The sequence below is a fragment of the Oreochromis niloticus genome, linkage group LG10, assembly GCF_001858045.2.
Source record: "Oreochromis niloticus isolate F11D_XX linkage group LG10, O_niloticus_UMD_NMBU, whole genome shotgun sequence".
NCBI lineage: Eukaryota > Metazoa > Chordata > Actinopteri > Cichliformes > Cichlidae > Oreochromis > Oreochromis niloticus.
The window spans coordinates 33,754,907-33,779,107 of record NC_031975.2 but is presented as its reverse complement, the minus strand read 5'-3'; the positions used below and the strand labels follow the sequence as shown (position 1 = coordinate 33,779,107).

At 42.1% G+C, this 24,201-nt stretch overlaps 1 protein-coding gene across 1 annotated transcript in view; it reads left to right on the top strand.

Annotated features, from left to right (window-relative positions):
- Positions 1 to 24,201, top strand: part of LOC100710555 (macrophage colony-stimulating factor 1 receptor 2) — a 33,043-nt gene that overhangs the window by 6,000 nt on the left and 2,842 nt on the right. Inside the window, exons 2-16 of the mRNA XM_005461748.4 lie at positions 14,056 to 14,328; positions 14,462 to 14,752; positions 14,848 to 14,984; positions 15,061 to 15,223; positions 16,471 to 16,789; positions 16,999 to 17,114; positions 17,421 to 17,529; positions 17,630 to 17,790; positions 17,903 to 18,000; positions 18,166 to 18,292; positions 18,521 to 18,625; positions 18,727 to 18,837; positions 19,273 to 19,432; positions 19,797 to 19,870; positions 24,113 to 24,201. Of these exons, the coding sequence (XP_005461805.1) occupies positions 14,056 to 14,328; positions 14,462 to 14,752; positions 14,848 to 14,984; positions 15,061 to 15,223; positions 16,471 to 16,789; positions 16,999 to 17,114; positions 17,421 to 17,529; positions 17,630 to 17,790; positions 17,903 to 18,000; positions 18,166 to 18,292; positions 18,521 to 18,625; positions 18,727 to 18,837; positions 19,273 to 19,432; positions 19,797 to 19,870; positions 24,113 to 24,201 (2,333 nt within the window). The remainder of the gene's footprint in view (positions 1 to 14,055; positions 14,329 to 14,461; positions 14,753 to 14,847; positions 14,985 to 15,060; positions 15,224 to 16,470; positions 16,790 to 16,998; positions 17,115 to 17,420; positions 17,530 to 17,629; positions 17,791 to 17,902; positions 18,001 to 18,165; positions 18,293 to 18,520; positions 18,626 to 18,726; positions 18,838 to 19,272; positions 19,433 to 19,796; positions 19,871 to 24,112) is intronic.

Here is a 24,201-nt window from a genome sequence, read left to right as displayed (position 1 = left end):
TTCTCACGTTTGTTTGTCTCTCTAACTGAAGTTTGTCTGTCTGAAGTTTGTGTGTCTCAAGTCTGTGTTTCTGAAGTTTATGTGTCTGACATTTGTCTATCTCACCTTTTTGTGTTTGTGTGTGTGACATTTTTGTGTCTGCTGTCAGGGGTTACTGGAGCATCTGTAGAATGTGATTCAGCTGTGTTCAGTTCAGCGTCCACACAAACACTCCTGACCTTCTCTTAGTTCTGAGAGGACAGCGACCTCAGTCAGGTCTTCATGGAACAAACAAGCTTTGTTTTTCCCTTTAAATCTTATTCAAACTCATTGTTGTAAGAAGTCTTTGATCAGTCGCTGGTAATACGAATGTGACTTCTGATGCGACCATAAAAATAAATAAATAAATAAGAGACAGATCAGTTTGACGTGTTTGACTTTAATTCTCTGACAAACACCCAACTTTCTGTTCCTGAAACAAGAGGCCCGGTGGAGATACGTGGTTTCAGATGCAGTGAAAGCTGCTGAGGTCATTTAAAAGTAGACTGCACTGAAAAGAGTCAAAGAAATCTAAAGTAACAAAAGGTTAAACAAAAGCAACGTAAACATGAACCACAGTTAAAAACAAATCATTATGCAAAAGTAAGCTAACGTTTTTTTGAAAATTAAACTAAATGAGACTGAAATAAATGACAACTAACACATACAAAACTGAGTAAACCAAAGTATGAAAGCAAATGCTACAATTCAACTGAAATGAAGTAAGAACAACTCAAAGTAAAGGAAAGGTTAAAAAAAGCAAAGTAACTAAAGTACTGAAAACAAATAAACTAATCTAAACCAAAACACCAATGTAAACTTAAACCAAACTAAAGCTGAAAAGAAGTAAATAAATAAATAAATAAAATAAAATAAATCTAAACAACCAAAACAAAAAAAGACTCACAAAATAAGAAATTTAGCTAAATTACAAAAAATAAGCAACTAAAACCAAAACTAATCACAAGAAAAATAAACAAAAACAAACAAAACAAAGTCAAAGTAAATAAAAAGTAAAGTGCTGAAATCACATCGAAGAAAAGCAAGTGTGAAGAAGCGGTTTAAAGGAAGCCTGCGAGTCCTCAGAGCTGAGGCTCAGTGAAACCTTCAGATTAGGAAACCAGTAAAACCAGTCCAGACTCACATTTATACCAGAAAGGAGGGGCTGCTCCAACCTCAAGGAAAAACAAAATGGCTTCACGTTACAGAGCATGCTCAGTGTGGACCTGCTTTACTCTGCTTTAAGCTGTGTTTGGTGTAAGAACTGAATCCAACTTTGTTAGCAGTGATGATGATGATGGCTTGAGACAACATCTGCAAAAACTCTGGAGTTGCCCAATCTGTGGATGTTGGTGTGGTTTAAAAACACTTTTACCAGCAGACTTCAGGAAGGATTCTACTTCCTGTTAGGTTCAGCTTTTACTGTGTGTGTGTGAAGGTCAACACACACACACACACGCCATCTGACTGTAAATCTGATGTGTGATCAGCTTTTATCCAGCTGGAAATGAATAATGACTCATTATCAAAACAACAGCTGATAATTAATGATCAATAATACTGGTGCTGTTTAGAGTGCAGAGCCAGAGAAGAAAACACACACAAACAGACACACACACACACACACACAGACACACACACACAAATAGACACACTCACACACACACGCACAAACAGACAGACAGACACACACACACGCACAGACACACACAGACACACACAAACAGACACGCTCTCACACACACAAACGCACAAACAGACACACACACAAATAGTCACACACACACAGACACAAACACACACACACACACACAAACACAAATAGACACACTCACACACACACGCACAAACAGACAGACACACACACACACGCACAGACACACACAGACACACACACACACGCACAGACACACACACACACACACAAATACAAATAGACACACTCACACACACACGCACAAACAGACAGACACACACACACACACGCACAGACACACACAGACACACACAAACAGACACGCTCTCACACACACAAACGCACAAACAGACACACACACAAATAGTCACACACACACAGACACAAACACACACACACACACACAAACACAAATAGACACACTCACACACACACGCACAAACAAACAGACACACACACACACGCACAGACACACGCAGACACCCACAAACAGACACGCTCTCACACACACACACGCGCACAAACAGACACACACACAAATAGTCACACACACACAGACACAAACACACACACACAGACACAGACACAAACACAAACAGACACGCACGCACACACACACACACACACACAAACAGACACACACACAAATAGTCACACACACACACACAAAGACAAATAGACACACTCACACATACACACACAAACAAACAGACACACACACACGCGCACAGACACACACACACACACACACAAACAGACACACACACAAATAGTCACACACACGCATGCTCAGAGTTTCACTTCTTGTTTTTCGCTCTGATTGTGAAACTCGATGATGTGAGTCTCCAACTGTCACATGAAGCTTGACAAATGTCCTTCTTTGTTTATCGATCAGAGCACTGATCGATTATTAGGACAGAATATTAGGAACACGCCCTGATCCAGCAGCTCCGGCCTGCTGGATCAGGGCGTGTTCCTAATATTCTGATACCTGAGTGTATAGATTAAATGAGCAGAGCTGAGGTGGTGTACACTGTCAGGCTGTAAAACACACAGAGACAATCTCAGCAGCACATCTGGAAAAACTCCATCAGCACTGAAAGGCACAAACAGATGTTAACCTGAAACTTAACAAACAGTCACAGAACACACACACACTTACACACAGCTACAGGGTGGCTGTAGCTCAGGAGGTAGAGCAGGTCATCTACTGATCAGACCGGTGGTTTGATCCCTGGCTCTCCCCAGTCTACACATCAAATATCTTTGGGCAAGACATGAACCCTGAGTTGCTCCGATGCCTCCATCAGAGTATCAGTGTGAGTGTTAGCGAGCACTTAAAACCATAGGAGAAAGTGCTGCTGTGAATGAGGCATGCTGTATGAAGTGAAAGAGGTTACAGGGTTATATAGGAATCAGTCCATTTACACACACACAAACGACAGTTTTTGTTCCAGCCTGAGTCACTGCATTGTTCTTGGGTCACAGATGTGATACAGACAGATGTGTAAAATCATCAGTGCTGAATTATAATTATTATGGTCTGTAACCTGGGGTGGACATGAGGCCATGTTCGTGATGGCGAGCACGTGATGTTCGTGTAAATCATGTGACCGCGGGCCTCGGCTTCACGTCCTGTTTCACTCGCCGCTCAGTTTTGTTTTGAGTCTCTGAGTGGTGTCGGTGGTGTTTGGGTCGGAGACCAGGATGAGTCAGGGTCTGGGAACACACCTGTGCAGGAAACAGCCCTCTGAGGCTATGCCTGTGTCACGGCACTGATCACATTCATTGTTCTGCATCGTGTTTTTTGGTTTTGCTACATTTTATAAAAATGAAGTTGTGAACTCTCAAAATTTCTCTGTTTAAAAGTGTGGACATTGTTTTGTGTGATTTATTCACTTTTTAGCATTTTATGTAGTTACTTCTTACACACTGTGAGTTTTAAAGGTTGTTTTAATGTATACAAAGCTAAAATGCTCAAAATGTGATTACAGTGGTCCCCCGTTTATCACGGGAGTTACGTTCTAAAAATAACCCGCGATAGGTGAAATCCACGAAGCAGCCAACTTTAGTTTTTACAATTATTATAGATGTTGTAAACCCCTCACTACGCTCTTTATACACTTTTTCAGACAGACATGAACATTTTCACACATTTCTCTTGTTTAAATACTCTCAAAGTTCAAACCTTCATAAAAAAATAAGCCCAATATTATAGAATGAAACCAAAGATCAAACCTTGTTTTCAGGTCCAGAACATGGGAATCGAGCAGCTGTGATAGAATTCAACATTAATGAATCAATGGTACGGAAGTAGAGGAAGCAAGAAGAATGAGTTGAGTAAAGTTTGACTTATCTGACTGTTTTGTTTCGCTTAATGGACCTTATAATCCGAAAAAAAAAATCTTCTAACTTCTACCTTCCTTTAGCATGTCCAGAATTCCAACTTTTTGTGCGATGGTTAGCATCTTCCTCTGCCTTTTGGGTGCTACTGCAGGTGCTTTTTGCAAAACGTTTCGTCTACATTGTTGTCTTTGTTGGGGAGACAACTTACAAACATACAGTACAGTACTTCAGAGTCACACAATATTTGACAAGCTGAACACATTCTGTGCTGGACAGGAGACACGGCATGGAGGAGATTGATTGACAATGGTCTTACAGCATGTAAACATGTAAAGATGTAAAGCTCTGTGGTTGGTCACAAAGGGTTAAACGTGACACCAAACTCAGTCCTGCCACAGAGCATGTGCACGTGTGACGAGCTGTGCATGAGAGGGATGTCTGAGTTACCATGACAACAATCCGGACAATCTCTGAGAATGCAGATATGCTCAGTGATCAGCATTAAAACTTTATTAATAGACAACAAATATCACAGTATGGGCATTAAGAGGCATGGCCTCACACTAGATTTCACATTTAAACACATACGCACTGCTGTAAAGCACATCTGTATGTCACACACACACATGAACCCTGTGCCTCATGTTTGTTTTAAAGTGTTTTCTATTTAAAAGACATTTTATCATCTTGTGTTTGTCTCTATGAAGCACACACTGATTGTGCACACTGTTGCGTGTGCTGATAATGAGGGTTAGGGTTCAGAGCTCACAGTGACACACCCGTGTCAGCTGATTCTGGACTCTGCAGCTCTGCTCACCTGCTCGGATAATTTTCACCTTTAGATCAGGGTGCACAGCATGAAGACAGACACAGTGGAGGCAACCTGCCTGAAGTTAAAGGGTGTATAAGATGCTACACAAGGCTAGTTTACCCCACTGAGCCCTGCTCTCAAACACTGACACAGATGTAACTGTGTGTGAAGTTGGGTTTAAGAAAAAAGTGCTTCAAGTTTTAAAAACGTGCAGCGCGATCTTCTGTCAGCACGAACATGATGTCATGTGATTGGCTGTGATAGGTTTGTCTAGCACAGACCTATTGCTGGAACGAGACAATTCTACTACAACAGCAAAACAAGACGCAAGTCACCAAAGTTCTTTGGGTAATCTCCTGCACGAGGGAGAGAACCGTGACGAACGCTGTTCCTGCCGCTCGATTCCCAGTCACTCTCAGTCAGCTCCCCCGTAGCATTGTTCTTTATTGAGGTTACATGAATTTGCATAGGTTCATTAACATATTACATCTTACATAGACATACATGTGAACAAAGAGTACCGTCTGTGTGTACGTGTAGGTATGCGTGTGTGTGTGTGTGTGTGTGTGTGTGTGTGTGTGTGTGTCAAGATGTGACCCCGTGAATGACTCCCTTAAATCTGCTGGGCCTGGAAGTCCAGCAGTTCATCTAAACAAAAGGCACTTATACTTAAACAGACATAGATGTGTTTACCATAAGACAGTAAAAGAAGGTACGACCTCTCTCATGATCTTAGGATGTGTGTATATGCCAGAGCACTCTGGAATGCACACAGAGTCTTTGCAGACTGCTAAGGATCACACATCCTATCACTACACAATCGATTATACACCTCTAAGCATATATGGTTATATATTTCTAAGTATAAATGACAATCCACAATATAAACCTAACAGGCTGGTTGTGGCTAACAGACTTACTTTAGTTTATCTTAGCTAGTCGCTAGCAGTGTTGGTCAAGTAACTTGAAAATAGTAATTAGTAACTAATTACTGATTTCTTCTCCAAGAATGGAATCCCGTTACTTTACTGATTACTTATTTTAAAAAGTAATTAATTACTTTATTACTTAGTTACTTTTAAAAAACATGATACACAACCTGAATATGTAATAAAGCAATAGACCTTTCTGCTCAGTTCTATCTGCATAATCCATCATATAAAAGGTAATCAAATGAAAAAGTCTCTTTTTAAAAATTTTTTATTAGTTTTATCTTTTAACTTTATGCACATTGCATCAGGCAAAAATTAAATTATATGTAACAGTCTTTGACTTTGACATTTAAATCTATTTTCTGCAAATTGAAGCACATAAAATAAAATCATGTTTTGTGTTTACACTTTCTCCTTCAAATAGATGCAAGTAAAACACAGCAAAAAATAAATAAAACTAGAAAAAGTTGCATTTCCTGTGAAAATGCAGTGTGAATGCCATGTAGTGGAATCTGCTGAAAACAGCTGATGAAGCAGAACTATCTGCTGAAAAGAGGTAAAGAAGCTGAAGTTTCTGCTGAAAACAGCTGAAGAATCTGGAAGTTGTGCTGAAAAGAGGTGAAAAAACTGAAACTTCTGCTGAAAAGAGGTGAAGAAGCTGAAATTTGTGTTGAAAAAGAGTTAAAAAAGTTGAACTGTTAACTGAAAGAAATGTTCTCGTAAGCAGGATCCGAACCCGGGCCTCCTGCTTTGAGAACGGCTGCTTATCTTACTGAGCTAGAAAATCAGCTGAAAGGGTACAGTGAACAGGGTCAAGAAAGCAGAGTAGGTGCAAGCAGTGAAGACGTGTGGCAACAGCCACAGGTAGAATTCGAACCTTCCCCACCGGCTGCTCATCCCACTGAGCCAACCCAGTTCTCATCCCAAACAAAGATATGATGAGAGAAAAAAATGTGCAGGGTGCAGAAGAAGCTGAATTGTGCTGCAAAGAGGTGAAAAGCTGAAATCGATACTAAAATGTTGATGAAATCATAAAAACATTACATAATTTTAAAAAATTTGCAGAAATATTGATCAAGCAAACCAGTTAGCTGAAAAGACTTGTTACGGCCCTAGCAGGGCCTCCTCCTGAAGGTGCCTGTGTGGGTGTGTCCTACAATCTCCTATCTGCCTGAGGTCCCACCTCTTTTCTTTTACACAGCTGACTCTCGTCAGTAATTAAAGGGATTTAAGCCCAGGCAATGGTGAGCTCTGGGCCTGAGTGCCATGTGAGTGGTTACAGCTAGTGAGCTGAGTGTTTGTGGTGTTTGCAGCTAGTGAGCTGTGTTTTTTGTGGTTTTCAGCTAGTGAGCTGCGTGACCGTGTTTGCAGCTAGTGAGCTGCTCTCTTTTTGACTTTTATTTTATTGACCAACACTTGAGTTTTGTTTGTTTTCTTTAAATGGTGATAGCAGCTTGTCCGTCTCTTTTAGTTGAGCTACTTTAATAAAATTCTTTAATTTAACCCTTATGCCTTCTTGTCTCCTTTTCTGACCCGGACACTTTCTGTTACTTCCCCCTCACCGCCTTGACCCCTCAGGGGAACGTAACAAGTGGGGGCTCGTCTGGGATCGGAATGAAAGAAGTTGAGCTAATTACGATTGTGAACAGGTGTTTGTGTGTTGTGTGAGGGTTATTTGACTAGCTGCTGCTCTCCCTGGCTAGAACAGGGGAGTGTCTAGCTGAGCATTTGCTCTTCCTTCGGACACTCGTTTTTTGTTTTGCCTTTTTTATTTTCGGAGCAAACCCGGGTGGGGATTAATTCTCTGTTGGGGGTAGGCTTTTCGGTGCCTTCGGCACTTGATGATTTACCTTTAAAGTGGCCTCGAGCCTGGTACGCTCCAGAAGCTAGGTGAGGCTAGATCTGAGTAGGCAGGACTGGGGGGAGTGCGGGTAAAATTCTAGTCAGTGGTTGGTTGACTTGACACAACACATTTTCTTTTGCCTGTTTTTGGTTGTGTAGTGAAGTGAAGGTGTTGTGTGGCCCTTGAGTGGTTATCTTGTGTTTTGCAGGCCGTTTTGAGTTTTCATGGCCACTTTTGATGTTTCTGGGTTTACGGCAGAGCCGTCGCTTGCCCTGCTGGATGTTTGTAGGAAGAGGGATCTACATGAGGTGGCAACATGTTACGGGATCAGTGTCTCCACTGGTCTCCGCAGAGCAGAGCTGAAGGCCGCTCTGGTGTCCGGGTTGTTGGAGAAGGGGGTGGTTGCAATGCAAAAACCCCCGAGCACACCCGGTCTGGCTGGACCAAGTGCCGCGCCTCATGTTCCAAGCCAGGGCGTAGAACCGTCAGTGTCTACACCCGTGGGCCAGGGGCTGCCCGAGGGCAGGCCAATGACGCTGCCCCGTTTTGATCCGCTCTCCACCCAGTCATCGGAGGGTTCTAAGCAGGATGCTAGGCTCAAAGTCCGTCTGGCTCGTCTCCAGCTGGAAAAGGAGGAGCGTGAGAGAGAGTTCCAGCTGAAAAGGGAGATAGAGCTTAGGCGTTTGGAGGCGGAACTGGCTAGGGCTAGGGAGGTCGAGCTAAAGAAGGTGGAGGCGGAGATGAAGGACAAGCTGTGACAGCTGGAACTCCAGCAGGCCTCCTCCCCTCCTGTGGCGGCCTCGCTGTCATAGACAGAGGTGCAGTTTGATGTAGGCAGGAATAGTCATCTGGTCCCTGTGTTTCGTGACACTGAGGTGGAGGTTTACTTTCACAAGCTGAAGTTCCGTCAGCTTGAACTATCTGCTGAAAACATCTTGCCATGGGTGAGATTCAGGATTCAGAAAAGAGCAGAAGTTGTAGAACTTTCTGCTTAAAAGAGGTGAAGAAGCTGAACTTTCTAAAAGATTTAGATTGCGGTGAGAGGCAAAAACCACCGGGTTTTTTTGTGTTGGGTGAATCAGCAGACTTTGGTGTACTTTCACTGCGATTACCAGGGCCTTCTGACACTCCGTCGCGGAGACATGACGAGAGAAGAAACGGCTTCATTTTCGGAGCTTGAAAACTGAGAGAAGGACAGATTTCCACCCCTCAAACAAACATAATTTATGGCTCAACGGTAAGATGACTGTAAAAACTGCTTCCACCATGAGTGTCAGCAGTGTCTGAAGATGAACTGGCACAAGCCTCGTGCCTCTTCATTGCATGGTTTAGGTGATATGACGATTTGAAAATGCCTCCCGTTACAGTAGGGGTGGGTTTTAATAATCGATTCATCGATTAAAATCGATTCTGGCTTGGATAACATGAAATCGATTCATTAAAATCCTGAATCGATTTTTTAATATAAATTTATTTTGCCCGAAACGCCAGAATCTCAGGTGAAACCTCACAAAATTTCAACAACCACCAAACAGCTAAGACAGTAAATGAGAGCAGGTTTCAGATTCTGCACAAGGACGTAAACACACAGCGCGACCCGCGGATCAGAATCAGTGAGATGTCGCCTTTCTCACCCGACGGGCGCTGCAGCTTTAAGCGGCTGCGCGCGCTCCCGCGGACGGCAATCACTGTCTGGCAGACAATCACTTTTTGGCACAACAACTGCACGGACACGGTCGGGGCTGAAAGCTGACAGCTCGCTGATTCTGATGTTTCGGCGGGTCCGCGCTTTGTGTTCACGCCCTTTTTGCGCTGATTCTAAAGCTGTTAGTTTTATTTCTCTCCAAACAATATTGACCGAACCAGCAGCAAAAAAAGATCCAAACTACGCTTCACATAAACATCGTCATGAAATCACTCTGACTTTTACTGTTTTGCTTCCACCACGATAAAATCACACTTCATGCACAGCTCTCTCTCTCTCTCTCTCTCTCTCTGTACTTCAAGAACAGTTTCCCGTCTAAAAATCTGTTTTCTGCATTATTCGCTAAGTCTACTGGGGGTTTTTTTTCGTTTTACATACTTTCAAAAAGAAAACCTCATTTCTGCTGTTCAATACTGAACAAATTTAAACTTTTTCAAATTATGCAAAATGCAAAACGCTTAGTGTCTCTAATAAAACCGCTGTAACGTCAGAGGTAACGTTCATATGTTGATTAATGGTTTTCTTTCGTTTTTGATGTACTGCAGAATATTTTTATAAAATCCCAGGCCAGGAAAACCACCTTCATGTTTTTCTGTGTTTTATCTTCAGCTACTTTGACACAAAGGCCTCTGCTGTGACCTCACACCTTTGATAAAGTCTTGCGTGTGTCAGCTTCCTTTTTACTGATACAAAAATATGTAAATGTACTGATCTGAATTATAATATTTCTGACTGTCAAAATTTCCCAGATTCAAATTGAATTTAATTGAATCGAATTGAATCGAATCATGGATCGAATCGATTCGGGACCTTGTGAATCGGAAACGAATCGATTCTAGAAATCAGTGACGATACCCAGCCCTACGTTACAGAATTTCAGCTCTGAGTTTCACAACCTCCCCATAGACTTTGAATGGGGAGTTTTCAGACCTTGTGTCACTTTGAGACAAATTGCGAAAAAAAACTGTAACTCTCACAATAATGATATTGACATTGTCTTAAAGCCAACAAAAATACCTACGTTTTGATGTATAATTTGTGGAGGTTGAGTGAAAATTGAGTGAGTAGCATGAAGAGAAAATTCAGAAAGGACCAGTGGCCACTCAAAGCCAACTGCATAGCAACCATAACAACCAGTGGCGTCCTAGCCTGTTTGGCGCCCTGGGCGAACACTCCCTCTGGCGGACATGAAAAAGCCGATTTAGACATGAATAGCCAAACAATTTGAGAACATTTTTAAATTAATGGTTGTTCTATGTGAAAGTATGAGGAAGCAGTTAAGTTTCAAAAACAAGCAAGTTTTAGCAGAATTGTGGAAGTTCTCCATTCATTTCAATGGGACAACAAAAAGGAAAAAAGCTTAATATTTTAAGAAGTATAATAGTAATAAGTACCAAAAGATAGAGCAGTCGAAAGCAGAAATAGCAGAACAGTTTAAAGTTTGAACGGTGAAAATCGGCTGAAAACTGAGGAAGTTTTTAAGCGGCAAAGAAACGGAGCAACTAGAATAATAAAGGATAAAGAATAAAGAGAAACAGGATCTCAATACTGATACACATGCAATGAGGCATTCACACAATCAAAGATTCAGCAGCTCTGAAATCTTTTGCCACCTGTTTAGCAGGAGTGGGGCAGGTGGAGGTTTGCCCTGTGCCACAGCGGTCATGTCAGTGGGGGGATCCGGGGGTTTCTCTGTGAATTTCACATTCCTGTGGCAGTGTGCTCAGTGCTCGCTCAGATTTGAAGTTTAACTTTTCGCTGTAGAAAGAAGTTTTCTTCCCACGCAGAGTGTACAGCGGATGCTGATGTTTTTCTCACTTTTTACAGAATCAAACTCAAAGTAATGTGAGTATGTCCACACTTTAAACGCGGCATGGTTGTACTCTCTCCATCACTCCATGTTATCCATTGTTGATCTGCACACGTCTGTTGCTGGCACGGACGTCACACGCTCGTACGTCATTGTCATGAGACACTCACACTAACAAAATCACGGTTTAGTAACGCAGTAACGCAGTGTGGGAAAGAAATAGTAATCTAATTACTTTTTTTGCAATAGTAATGCCTTACATAGCTCTTTTGCACACAAATCTATTTAATACTTCAATTTTTTGTCTCCATTTTTTTATTTATACTATTTGTATTTTATCTGTTCTAGTCCTATTGTATTAACCGGGATCTGTGTGTGGACAGCAGAGAATTTCACTGTACAGAGAAATGCTTTTCTTTGTACACATGACAATAAACGCTTTGAATCTTGAATCTTACTTTATTCGTTACTTCAAAAAAGTAATCGGATTACTTGCCCATCTCTGGTTACTAGTGACAGAATTGATACCTCAGAGGAAAATAAGGACACTGAAACTAAACACTAGTCAATGGCCATCACTGTAGTGCTGCAGCAGTGAGTTCATGTTAAACCAGGATATACTGTCCACTTTAACTGTCTTTGTCTTTAGCAGTAAGTGGGTGTTTGCTGTTTGGCTACCTGCACTCAAATAGGAAAATCCACCTGTTAGTTGTAATGTTCCGGTTGAAAACAAACGATGTAGTAATGGGGGGGGGGTGTTCATCACAGGAAGAGCAGCATGTCCTCCAACTTTTCCTCACATTGTAACGTTTAATAAAATATGGCATTTTATTTTGAAAGTCACTGGAATAGGATTGCTCTACATAAAAACTGAAGTTTTGACTTCAGGCGTCTTCACTCCAGGTGACCTCCATGACATCCCACCTGCTGGTATCATGATGGGCGCAGCCCAGTCTCCTGGCCAATCAGACACTGACCCTGCCGGTCCAGGCTCCACCTCAAGACTGCTGGAGTTAATCCAGAGCCAGCAACATGAGGACACGTGGAGGAAGGAGGTCCTGAATCTGCTGACCCAACTGGTCCAGATCCAGACGGAGGCGGCTAAACAGCAGGCCCAGGTGGTCGATCAGCTTGGCACCCTGGGAACTCAGGCGAGTCCAGCTTTAGCCCAGCTCTAGTTTCATTTGTCTTGGGCTTAATGTTGTTGAGTTTATTAAGGATTAGTTTAGCACACGTTTGGCATATCATAAGTTTAGCTGAGGATTTTTACAGATACATTCATCACAGCTCTAACTTGGGTTTAGCTGATTTTAGATTAGTGTATCTCAGATTTAGTTCAGATGCATTCTTATTAATAATAGTTTAAACTGAATCAATATAGCTTGTCTGAGTGCTGGAAGTTCTGGTTCTGTATTGTTTAAGATCTACAGACCGAGTATGCAAAGACCCACCCAGATTAAGTCCTTCAGAAGCATTGATTAGCCATTTTTCATCTCAATATTTGCTGAGGAGATCAGTCTAACCTTGTCTGCATGTCTCAGGGGTTGCAGCAGATCCAGGATCTGCAGAACCTGGCTCGTCACCAGAGCCTGCTGGTTGAAAACCATCAAGCTTTACTGCTGCAGACATCTCGCATCGCCACACACCTGCAGGAGACCACCAAGAAACCAGCCAGCCAATGAGATTCTGTGACATCATCTTTTCTGATGAAATTACACATTGTTAACCAGCCAATAAGAGTCCTATCAAACAACCAATGACTTTGATTTTTATTGTAGCTGAACAACATCACATATTAACCAGTAACGCTCAGTAACAAACCTGCTCTCAGTCAATCAGTGGATCAGTCAGCTAACAGACCTCCTGTGTGTTAAATCAGATGATTTCAGTGGTTCCTCTCTGATTTTATCTTCTCTGAATTTAAATAAAGTTGTCTTGTATCCTCCTACTAGTGTCTGTACTTTTTTGGGGACCACTTTAAACTGATGTTGCTAACATCTCTAACATCTGTCTGCACTGAAGAGACTCAGAAGTGCATGGTCGTCTCATAAACGTTTCCCAGGGTTTCACTCTGGTTTTATTTGCATGTTAATGTTGAGCAGGTCAGTTAATGCACATAACTCATTAAATCGTTGAGCGGTCATCTCACTGATGAAAAACTAAGTGAATGTGACACAGTGACACAAAGCTAGATGTTCCAGGTTATTGGAGCTGACACACAAAAACTGACCAATAAAGGATTAGGGATAGGTCCACGTAGAATCCGTAAGCTCTGCAATTCTCATCCCCGGGCTGTAAATGATGTTTCACAGAAGCTCCGTGTTCATTTCAGTACAGACTGTCTGAGGCGTCTGTGTTTCCTCGTCTGTGTTTGGCGAATGTCAGGACTGGAACTCTGTTTTCAACCAAACCGCAGACTGGAAGCGTTAGTGAGTTAGCTGACTCCCCTGCTGGGTGGCCAATCTTTTAAAAGACACAAAGGTCCAATCGGGTGACTCAGCTCTGATTCAAAATTGAAGAAGTTTATTGTCATGTACACCACAAAACACAGATGGTTACGCAGAGCAATGGAATTCTAACTTTGCAGGTTCCCTTCACACGACTAAAACGAAAGTAATAAATAAGTAAAACAGTGCTTATGTGTGGGTGTAATCAGAATTTAAAGTGCAAGTAGTTGCAACACAGCCACGGTAATAATATATACAGAGTATGCAAAATCAAGGTGTTTATGTAAAGATATGTACAAAACTTGGTAATTTACAGATTAATATAAAAATACAAAATTGAAAATTACAGTTTAAGGGTAATTACAGTTGTACTATTCAGGTATATTCAGGTGTGTGCTCTATGACCACTGTGTTTGATGTGTTCATGTGTCTTTCTATTTGTTTCAGAACCTGATCCACCATCGATCCGTCTAAATTCTGACTTCCTACCAAGTAAATCTGATCGAGTTCTTACTGCCGGCACCGACTTCAGCCTCAGTTGCCATGGTAACGGGTCAGTTCACTGGACCAGCACCGCATTTCCACTGGTGTATCGGGGCAATCTACCAGACCCTGTGGAGGTCAAACGTGCTACACGCAGGCACACTGGAACATACACCTGCAGATACACCAACGAGAGCCTGGCGCACCTGAACAGCTGGATCCACCTGTATGTCACAGGTAAGATGAGTAGTCCTCCTGAAGTTCCTTAAATCAGTGATATTGGTTTGTCCTTATACTTTTAATACAAATGTGACCAGACTGACCTGATTCATAGAATGGCCTCCAGTTTCCCATAATCCCCCTCTCTCAGACCCAGCAGATCCCTCCAAAGTGTTTGAAACCCCTCAGGGCAACCCCAGTCTCAAGGAGGGTGAGGACTTCCTGTTCAAGTGTCTACTGACTGACCCCTTGGTCACAAATCTCACCCTTCAATCAGAGGATGGGAGGAACCTGCCAACCGCCATGAACGTGACCTTTGATCCTCGAAGAGGAGCCCTAATCCGAGACCTGAAGACTTTGTTCAATGGACGCTACGTGTGTTCAGGCTGGAAGGATGGCAGACAGTTCAGATCCAGGCCCGTGAACCTACTGGTGTTCCCTGGTAACACCTGTCTATCTCTATACTTGTTTATCTATACACCTGTCTGTCTGTATACTTATCTGATTACCTCTTTGACTTCACCTGTCTGTGTGCAGTGTTGCACCACCCCCCCTCCCTGTCTGTTAGTCAGGATGAATTTGTCCGTCTGGTAGGAGAGCGTTTTGAGGTTACTTGTCTCTGCAGTAACCCCACCCACTTCTATAATGTTACCTGGAGAGACCCAAGGAAGCAGGTGAGAAATCAGAGGTCACCTGTGCACTTTCAGTCCTAACATTCCAAGTGCTGATTGGTTGTTTGGTTCATTTCAGAAACTGGAAGCCACTCAAAGTCGTTACTATAGTAACGGGCGGCTGTACATCAACAGCACTCTGAGCATATCTGAGGTCACCCAAACGGACAGTGGACAGTACATGTGTACGGCAGTTAACGAGGCCGGGGTTGCCACAGCAACCATCCAGCTCAAGGTGCTAGGTAAGTTAAGACATATACTGATAAACTAAAACATCACTACCTACTACCTACCTTGGCACAACACTGATCCTGCCACAATTTGTTCCCCTGGTTCAAATCAGGGACAAACAGTATCCCACAGTTGTTTATGTTTTTAAACCCATTTTGCACAGAGAGACATTTTTCAAAAATGTATTGATAGCAGTGTTGAATATTCTTACACAGTAAAAAAACCAAAACCAAAAACAAAAAAACAACTATATGTAAAATAATTAAAGATGGTTTGTTTTTCTGTTTTCAAAGAGGTAGTGGTTTTTTTAATTACAACCTTTAATTTATTGCAGTTAACTTTTATTTGTTTAATGTAGTGCTGTCAGCGTTAATCTTGTTAAAATTACGTTAACGCCATAACCGCATTAACACAGCAAATCTCAGTTAGCGAGTTAATGTGGATCGCCCCATGCGTGCGGCTGGACACATTAATGAGCTAACCACGCTAACGCTTTGATGCCGTGCAGCCCCACACACGGGGCGATCTGCGTTAACTCGCTAACTGAGATTTGCCGTGTTAATGCGGTTATGGCGTTAATGTAATTTTAACAAGATTAACGCTGACAGCACTAGTTTAATTGTTTACAAAAGGTTTGAGGTGTGAAATAAACTACAATGGAGTCTTGTAATCTTATAGTATTCTTGTAAAACAAAGGGGGCCCTAGCAAAAAAAGTTTGGGAACCACTGCCTTAGCCCTCAATAAGGTAGTCGAGGATTCCATGGTGTGGAGTGGATGAGCTCAAACAATTAGGAAAGTTCAGCAGAACCAGGCACTCAGGGAGGGGTGGCCATCTGCTGCCACCTATTGCAGCACAGGGTCGACTTATCCAGCCCTAACTATATGCTCTAGCAAAAGGAAAGTTTGAAGCCTAATCTTAATAGTAGAGATAGTGTCTGTCTCGTGGAAGCTGGTTCCATAGAAGAGGGGCCTGAAAACCGAAGGCTCTGCCTCCCATTCTGCTTTTAAATACTCTAGGAACCAAAGTGCCGTCACCCTGTGTTCTATCTAGGGGGCAATAGCTGTGGTTACAAAAACACTTCCTGACCTCTGACCTCTCTAAACACTTTTGGTCATTTTGGTTGCACCGTTTCTAACCTAATGTTTGTACACTCATTGCCTAACTACCTTTGATTGACAAGTCTATAGTCAATGAGAATACAGGTTCAAAGTCACACACATCTACCAACAGTTTCTCCTCTTCCTTGTCTTCCTCAGACCACCCTTACCTGAGGATCTACCTGCAGACGAGTGAGCACGTACAGGTCAGAGGACACCTGTCTGCAGCAGATGAACTACAGGTTAACGTTACCGGTGGCTCACTGGAACCCGTCACTAATGTTAGTGCTTACAGAGCTAGCAGCGCTAAAATTAACGGCAGCAGCAGGGTGGAGGTTTATGAAGGTCGTGACGTGGCCCTCACCTTCCTGCTGAACGCCTATCCTCCAATCACATGCCAGCTCTGGACCACACCCACACACCTCATCAACAATGACAGTACGGTGTACCAGGAGAGCTATGCTGCTAACAGCTACAGGTGAGCAATGGCTACAGGCCATGCCCACTCTACTGTCAGGAGCGCCTCAGTGTTTTAAAGTGGTATTTCCTAGGTGGAATATTCTGTGTTCGTTTGAGGTGGTAGTGTTGGTGTGAGAGCTTATTAAGGTGGTATCAATGGTACGAGGGTTTGTTAAGGTGGTAGTGATGGTGTAAACATTTTTTAAGGCGGTACTTTTGATGTTGCAGCTCAGAGGCCACCCTGCTGCTGCACCGCGTGCGTCCAGAGGATCGGGGGAAATACTTGTTTCATTTCTCTAACTCCTTTTTCAGCGGCTCACACACCATCGACCTCAAGATCTACCGTAAGAAAGCTTTTGTAATCACGTTCTTCCTCACCTCAAGCTTCTCAGAGTCTGACACCTGGTCATATGCCATACTGTAAGACACCTGAATACAGTTTCTCCCCTTAGTGGTATTTTCTGACATTGAGGGCAGTCTAATCTACTTTAACAGAAGTCCCTGAATGTCTCAAACATTCCAGATGGCATGGTCTGTGCCGTTTCCTCATCCTCTTCTGATCACATGATCCCGAAAGAAGCTCTCAGCTGATGTTTGTACCTCTGTTTTTGTCTTTTCTGAAGTCTGAGAAAACAGTTTTGTTCTTTTAGGTTTTCCAGCTACTGATGTCACTTTGGAGGACAATACTCTGATGTGCAACAGCTCAGGATATCCACTACCCACAATTCTGTGGTTCACCTGTCCTGGCATCCAGGCCTCGTACGTATGCTGGCGCTGCCAGCTACAGGCTGCAGAGTCATGAGAAATCTGTCCTGAGGGAGGCACTGTGTAAAAAATAATAATGTTGCTTCTCCTACAGGTGTGCACACATTGCTACCAATGAGGTTTCTCAGGCCAGTGTGACCTCACAGGATGGTGAGGAGGTGAGGTCCCACTTCCTCCTATCAGCTGATGATGATGTCACTGTGGAGTGTGTTGCCTCCAACCTCATGGGAGAGTCGCTACGGGTCTTCCATCATCGTAAGTGTGGGGGAATAAAACTGGATCAATCAGACGTGTAGCAGCTAAACTGATCTCTTTCATTATCAAACTGGTTTAAATAAAGATTCATCAGAGTTCCTGTTTTCTACAGGGATTCCAACCATCTTCACTCCACCTCTGATTGGAGTTCTGAGTGCCACCGCTGTCCTCTTCTTGCTCCTATTGGTCGTCTTCTACAAGTGCAGACAGGTAAATTTACTGATCCTCCTGTAGAGCTCACCAGGTCAGAGATCAGTCATTTTTGTTGTAGCTAAGCAGGGAGGTGGGTGAGTGGGTGAAGCCTATCAGAGGGTTGTTGGACTGACAGCCTGATGACTAATAAACAATCTTCACCTGCTGTTCTGCTTCTGCCAGAAACCCAAGTATGAGATCCGCTGGAAGATCATCGAAAGCACTGATGGAAACAACTACACCTTTGTTGACCCCACCCAGCTGCCATACAACCAGAAGTGGGAGTTTCCCCGAGACAAACTGCGCCTCGGTACGAAACATTGAGTTTTAATGAGGGAGAATTCACAACGATGGTCGTCTTGAGGTGCTTTGTACTGTAATGTGAAGCATTCGGTGACAGTGGGAAAGGAGAACTCCCTTTTTAACATGAAGAAGGTTCAAATAGAATCAGGCTCATGCTCAGTTTAATCTTCAAACTGAGGATCTGACTCCTCAGCCTTCCTCTCTCCGGCTTCTTCTTCATGTTCTCGACTTTCAGGTCCCATCCTGGGCTCTGGGGCTTTCGGGAAGGTTGTTGAGGCCACAGCGTACGGTTTGGAAACTGACAACAAGATCACCAGAGTTGCTGTCAAGATGCTTAAACGTTAGTATGCAGAGTTTCATAATCACCATCCTCATCATTATCATTATCATCATCGTATTGTTCGTGTTGTACGATCCAATCTATCACCTGTTTTTCCACAGCAAGCGCTGACTCGGAGGAACGGGAGGCTTTGATGTCTGAGCTTAAGATTCTCAGCCATCTCGGCTACCATGACAACATCGTTAACTTGCTGGGAGCCTGTACTCGTGGAGGTGATGATGATGTTTAGTAAATACAGGTGTTATGACGTCTGTGTATCGGGCTGTAAACATGTTTATTTCTGCTGTAAGGTTTTAACATGTGAGTTTATGGGGACTGACTCACTGCTGCCTCTGCTGGATGCCAGAGGAACTGCAGGTTTGGTTTAATTTCCATTTCAGAGGCCGATGCTCTGTATAACACTAAAAATGTAGCACTCCCTCGTGTGGTTGCCATCCTCTGCAGTCTGGAAATAAGCCGCTCATCAACTTAAACCAAAGTGTGCTTCAAATGAAGCGCATAGTTCCTGGGGGGTCTCCAGGTATTTAATTCCATCAGAGTCCATCACATGGACATCATTTCAGCTGTTAGACTCTCAGAAGAAAAATAAAAGCCTGAATAAGAGACAGTTATTTCAACTTGTTGTTTTCTGACCTTTGACTATCCAGGCCCTATGCTGATGATCACAGAGTACTGTAGCCATGGTGACCTGCTCAACTTTCTGCGGGGTCATGCTCAGGACATCATGGCGTCCATGGTGACTGTGGATGAAGTACACGAAGAGGTTTTCTATAAGAACATGGCGGCACAGCACGCCAGGCTCCGCAGGTGTGACGCCTCTCAGTTTCAGAGCATCTGTCTTTCATGCTGCTCACACCTGTGCACTTTATTATCATCACAGCCTTTTAGAGGAAAGGAAAGGCTGAGTGTGCCTCAGCAAACCTTCAGTTACTGATTGTGAATCACTTAGAACAGATCAGATGTTAATACCAAAGTAAACAGTAAAGCAAACAGTCAGAGGCAGATCACACTGCTTCACACTGACAGATCAGCCAGCTTTAACACCTGTACGCTCTAGTGTTAGTGTATTTGGCAGGTATGCTTGTTGAGAAGTTCAGGTTAGGTTTCATTGCAGCCTCATCATTACCTGTTCAGACCCCAGCTGATGTGTAACATCCAATATGTGTTGCAGTGACAGCGGGATCTCATGCTGCTCGGAGTATCAGGAGATGCAGCCAATTCTGAATCCCGGGCAAACATACCAGGGTAAGAACCTGAACTCACCTGAACTCACAGTTACTTCTTGACTCTGCCCCATAAAGAACTTATCACTCCCTCAAGGTAATACACAACACCACGGTTCTTCGTTCACAGATGGATTTATTCTTGAGTCACACTTCTACGGTGGCCCCTAGAGACAAAGCACGCACAAACTCCAAAACACATGCAAAATCCAAAACACGTACAAAATCCAAAACACATGCAAAATCCAAAACGCTTACAAACTCCAAAACATGTACAAAATCCAAAACACATGCAAACTCCAAAACACGTAGAAAATCCAAAACACGTACAAAATCCAAAACACATACAAAATCCAAAACACGTACAAAATCCAAAACACATGCAAACTCCAAAACACGTACAAAATCCAAAACACGTACAAAATCCAAAACACGTACAAAATCCAAAACACAACGGAAGTGCTCCAGGACTCTAGGGGCAGTATTGAGCTTTTGTTACCTAGTAACTACACAAGCCAGGAAGTACCAATGACCGGATTTGGGCTGTATCGCAATTCAGGGTCTGCAGCCTTGAAGGCCGCATTTTAAGGCCGATTACGTCACAGCGACGTGACGAAGGCTGTCCCAATTCAAAGGCTGCTCGAAATGCGGGCGTCAAATGCGTCCTTCATTTCCCTGAATTTTAAGGATGGGTCGGTGTAGCCTTCATGGCCCAACATATCCCAGACTTCATAGCGCAGCGGCGGTGTGGATAATTTTGCCGAAAAACACGGTGGAAGCGGGGCGGCCAAAGAACAAACTTTCAGAAGTAAGTACTGAATATTATGTCACTTATTTATGTGCAAATGTTTAATAATGAAGAACATTAAAACATTACTGTTGGCGACATGTCAGGAAAGTTATGTGACATTAGTGATGTTTGTACTAACTTGGTTTTAAAGCCTTTACTTCAGAATATACGCCGTTCAATAGATGACTTTAATCTTACAGAGAATGTGATTATTTTATGGATAAATCCACAAACACAACAAGCTGAAAGTCAGTGAATGCTGTGCGGTTTGCAGTCCTGAATATGACGGCACAAGCAGGATTCACTGCACTGTTAATGTTAGCTATGTTATATTGCTGCCTCTGTTCGGTGGTGTCGAGCTAAACGGACTTTAACGTGTGTTTGAACGAGCTGACGGTTCACTCGTTAAGCTGAAAGAAAGATGCTTTAATCACAGGAGTCACACATGTGTCCACTGGACCATCTGGGAACTCTTCTTGTTTAGCACTCGTAATAACACAAACACTAAATCCTCCTTCTCTTGTGCTGTTTTGTAGCAGTGTGTACACCTGAGACTGTCACCTGTCTGTCTGTCCTGCACTCTCTCTCTGTTTCTTTCTCTCTGATTGTGGAATAAAAGTATGAACATGTATTTATAAGTTACACTTGTGTTTGAATCCTGCAGCTTATCACACATTTGATTTCCATGTGTGACAACTGCAAGTGTCCAGAGTGAGGACAGACTGAGGGACCCACTGCTGCACATCATCTGTGAGGCTTTGCACCCCTGATGATCCACCAGGACAAACTCAGCAGTGTGTGAGGAAGAGGAGGAGGAAGAGCCAGCAGCAGCTGACAGATGGAGAGAATAGACAGACTGTTCCCTGTTTGTGAAGGACTGCTAGGAAAGTTTAACATAACTAATTGTCTGTCCTGAATCAGTCTTATTAGGTAATGTTCAAATAATGTTATCATCCCAGTGTTTTCAGTGTGGGAGAAAGTACTCAGGGCCTTCAAGTTACACACTATGAAAGGCAGCAACAAGTTTAATATTCAGAAACCTAAAGTATGTATCAGCAGCAGAATGGAGCTAAAAATAAATGTTTGTTTCAGTTCTATGAAGCTTTGAGTATTTTGGATTAGTAGCACTGCTGTGTTTGTTGCATCATATTGCTGTAATTGTTTATATGCTTTATATATTCTGAGCTAAGTTGATCTATAGTGTTACATCATATTCTATAAGGATGTTATGTGTTTGTATACTTTCTGCCCAGTTTGACCCATTTAGCAGAAGTCAGCCTGTTTAAGGCTCTGATATCTATTCTGTATGACTTAAAGCAGTTATGACATGGTCTGATTTTATGACCCAATAAAGGAATATTTCATATATCAGTCTGATCTTCATTCTATCAGAAACAGTTATCACTGCTTGTACATTTTCTTTTTATAAATATATGTAAGCAATGAGCCAAATTTAGTAATGCCAACATACTGAAGGAACAACATTTGTCTCTTATATATGATACACCTATATATGCACTGTCAGAGATACTTGTCTTTGAGTGAAGATTTAAGGTGATAGGACATATAAATAACTGCAACTTGAATCTGTACTGAGGCTCAGTATTTGACACAGAGTTCATGTTCACTGCTGTAATAGCTAATAATGATTAATATAATAACTATAATATTGTCCATATTATATTTACATTACCAAAGTGATATGACTTTAGTCTCATGAAAAACATTAGCTAATTGTTATTTACTAGCTAATCTTAAAATGACCGTTCAGTACAGAAATGAAGCCCAAAAATCATGTTTTTACAGTCCTGTGGTCTCAGCCTAAGATACTTATCAAATCACACAAAGCTCTTGTAGAAACAAACAAACAAATGAACAAAATACGTTCTCCTTCATTTCTGTCGAACAAAGTTGTATGACACGTTTCCAGCGGTTAGTATCATGGTTGCTAGGCAACCTGGGCAGCGGAACGGAGACTAGACCGTCTCATTTGCAAATCGAGCTCAACACTGCCCCTAGCGTCCTGGAGCACTTCCGTTGTGATTTGGAGTTTGCACGTGTTTTGGATTTTGCATGTGTTTTGGATTTTGCACGTGTTTTGGATTTTGCATGTGTTTTGGAGTTTGCATGTATTTTGGATTTTGTATGTGTTTTGGATTTTGCACGTGTTTTCGATTTTGTAAGTGTTTTGGATTTTGCATGTGTTTTGGATTTTGCATGTGTTTTGGAGTTTGCATGTATTTTGGATTTTGCACGTGTTTTCGATTTTGTAAGTGTTTTGGATTTTGCATGTGTTTTGGATTTTGTAAGTGTTTGTGTTTTGGATTTTGTAAGTGTTTTGGAGTTTGCATGTGTTTTGGATTTTGCATGTGTTTTGGAGTTTGCATGTGTTTTGGATTTTCTACGTGTTTTGGAGTTTGCATGTGTTTTGGATTTTGTAAGTGTTTTGGATTTTGCATGTGTTTTGGATTTTGCATGTGTTTTGGATTTTGTGTTTTGGAGTTTGCATGTGTTTTGGATTTTGTACGTGTTTTTGGATTTTGCATGTGTTTTGGATTTTGTACGTGTTTTGTCTCTAGGGGCCACCGTACACTTCTCCTCCAAACCATCATAAAATCTACAGTCAAACTGTCATTACATAAATGCACAGAATGATCAAACATAAATATTACAAGTAAACATTTAAATTAAAGTTAACAAATGCGCAATAAACAAAGCACAGTTAATGTACCTCGCTGGCTATATGCAACCATGAAGGAATTAGTCCGCTTCAGGAACAAAAACTTAACAAAACACTTCCCGACTTCTTCTTCTCTTCTTTACAGCTTCCTTTCACTTTGAAACAGCTTATTTAAACCTTCTTGTGACTTATTTACATAGGAGGACTTACATAGGAGGGGGGAACAACCAAACTGTAGTGCCTCTTCACTTCACTGTGCAATACTTTTTGTTAATAGTCAACAGTGCAATAGACTTCAATATTTGAAATGTGCAATTTCCCTTGTATTCTTATTCCTAGTTATTCTACTTGCCTTGTATTCTTATTCCTTATTCCTATTTATTCTATTTATCCCTTTCGTATATTTTATTTATGTATGTCTCTGTATTTATATATGTGTATATATATAATATTCTGCTCAATTTCTGTAACTTCTGTCAATGCTGTGCTTTTGGAAACCGAATTTCCCAGAGGAACCCACCCGAGGGATTAATAAAGTTTTATCTTATCTTATCTTATCTTATCTTATCTTATTTAACTTACAACTTAGCTTCTTTGTACATGCTTTCTTAACTTCTCTTTGCGCCACTTAAAGGGGCCTGTGCGCAACACAGAATGTAACATGGTTCCTACCCCAAAAGGAACAACAATAAATAAAGGAAGTAGATAACATACATAAACACAATATATTATACAAACTGACATAAATTACATTTATGGCAGTTAAAGAACTCATCTCACTGTCTTTCTCACAGGTGTGCAGACAGATGGTCTTTCAGTCAGTGACCTCATGAGTTTTTCCTACCAGGTGTCCCAGGGTCTGGACTTCCTGTCCACCAGGAAT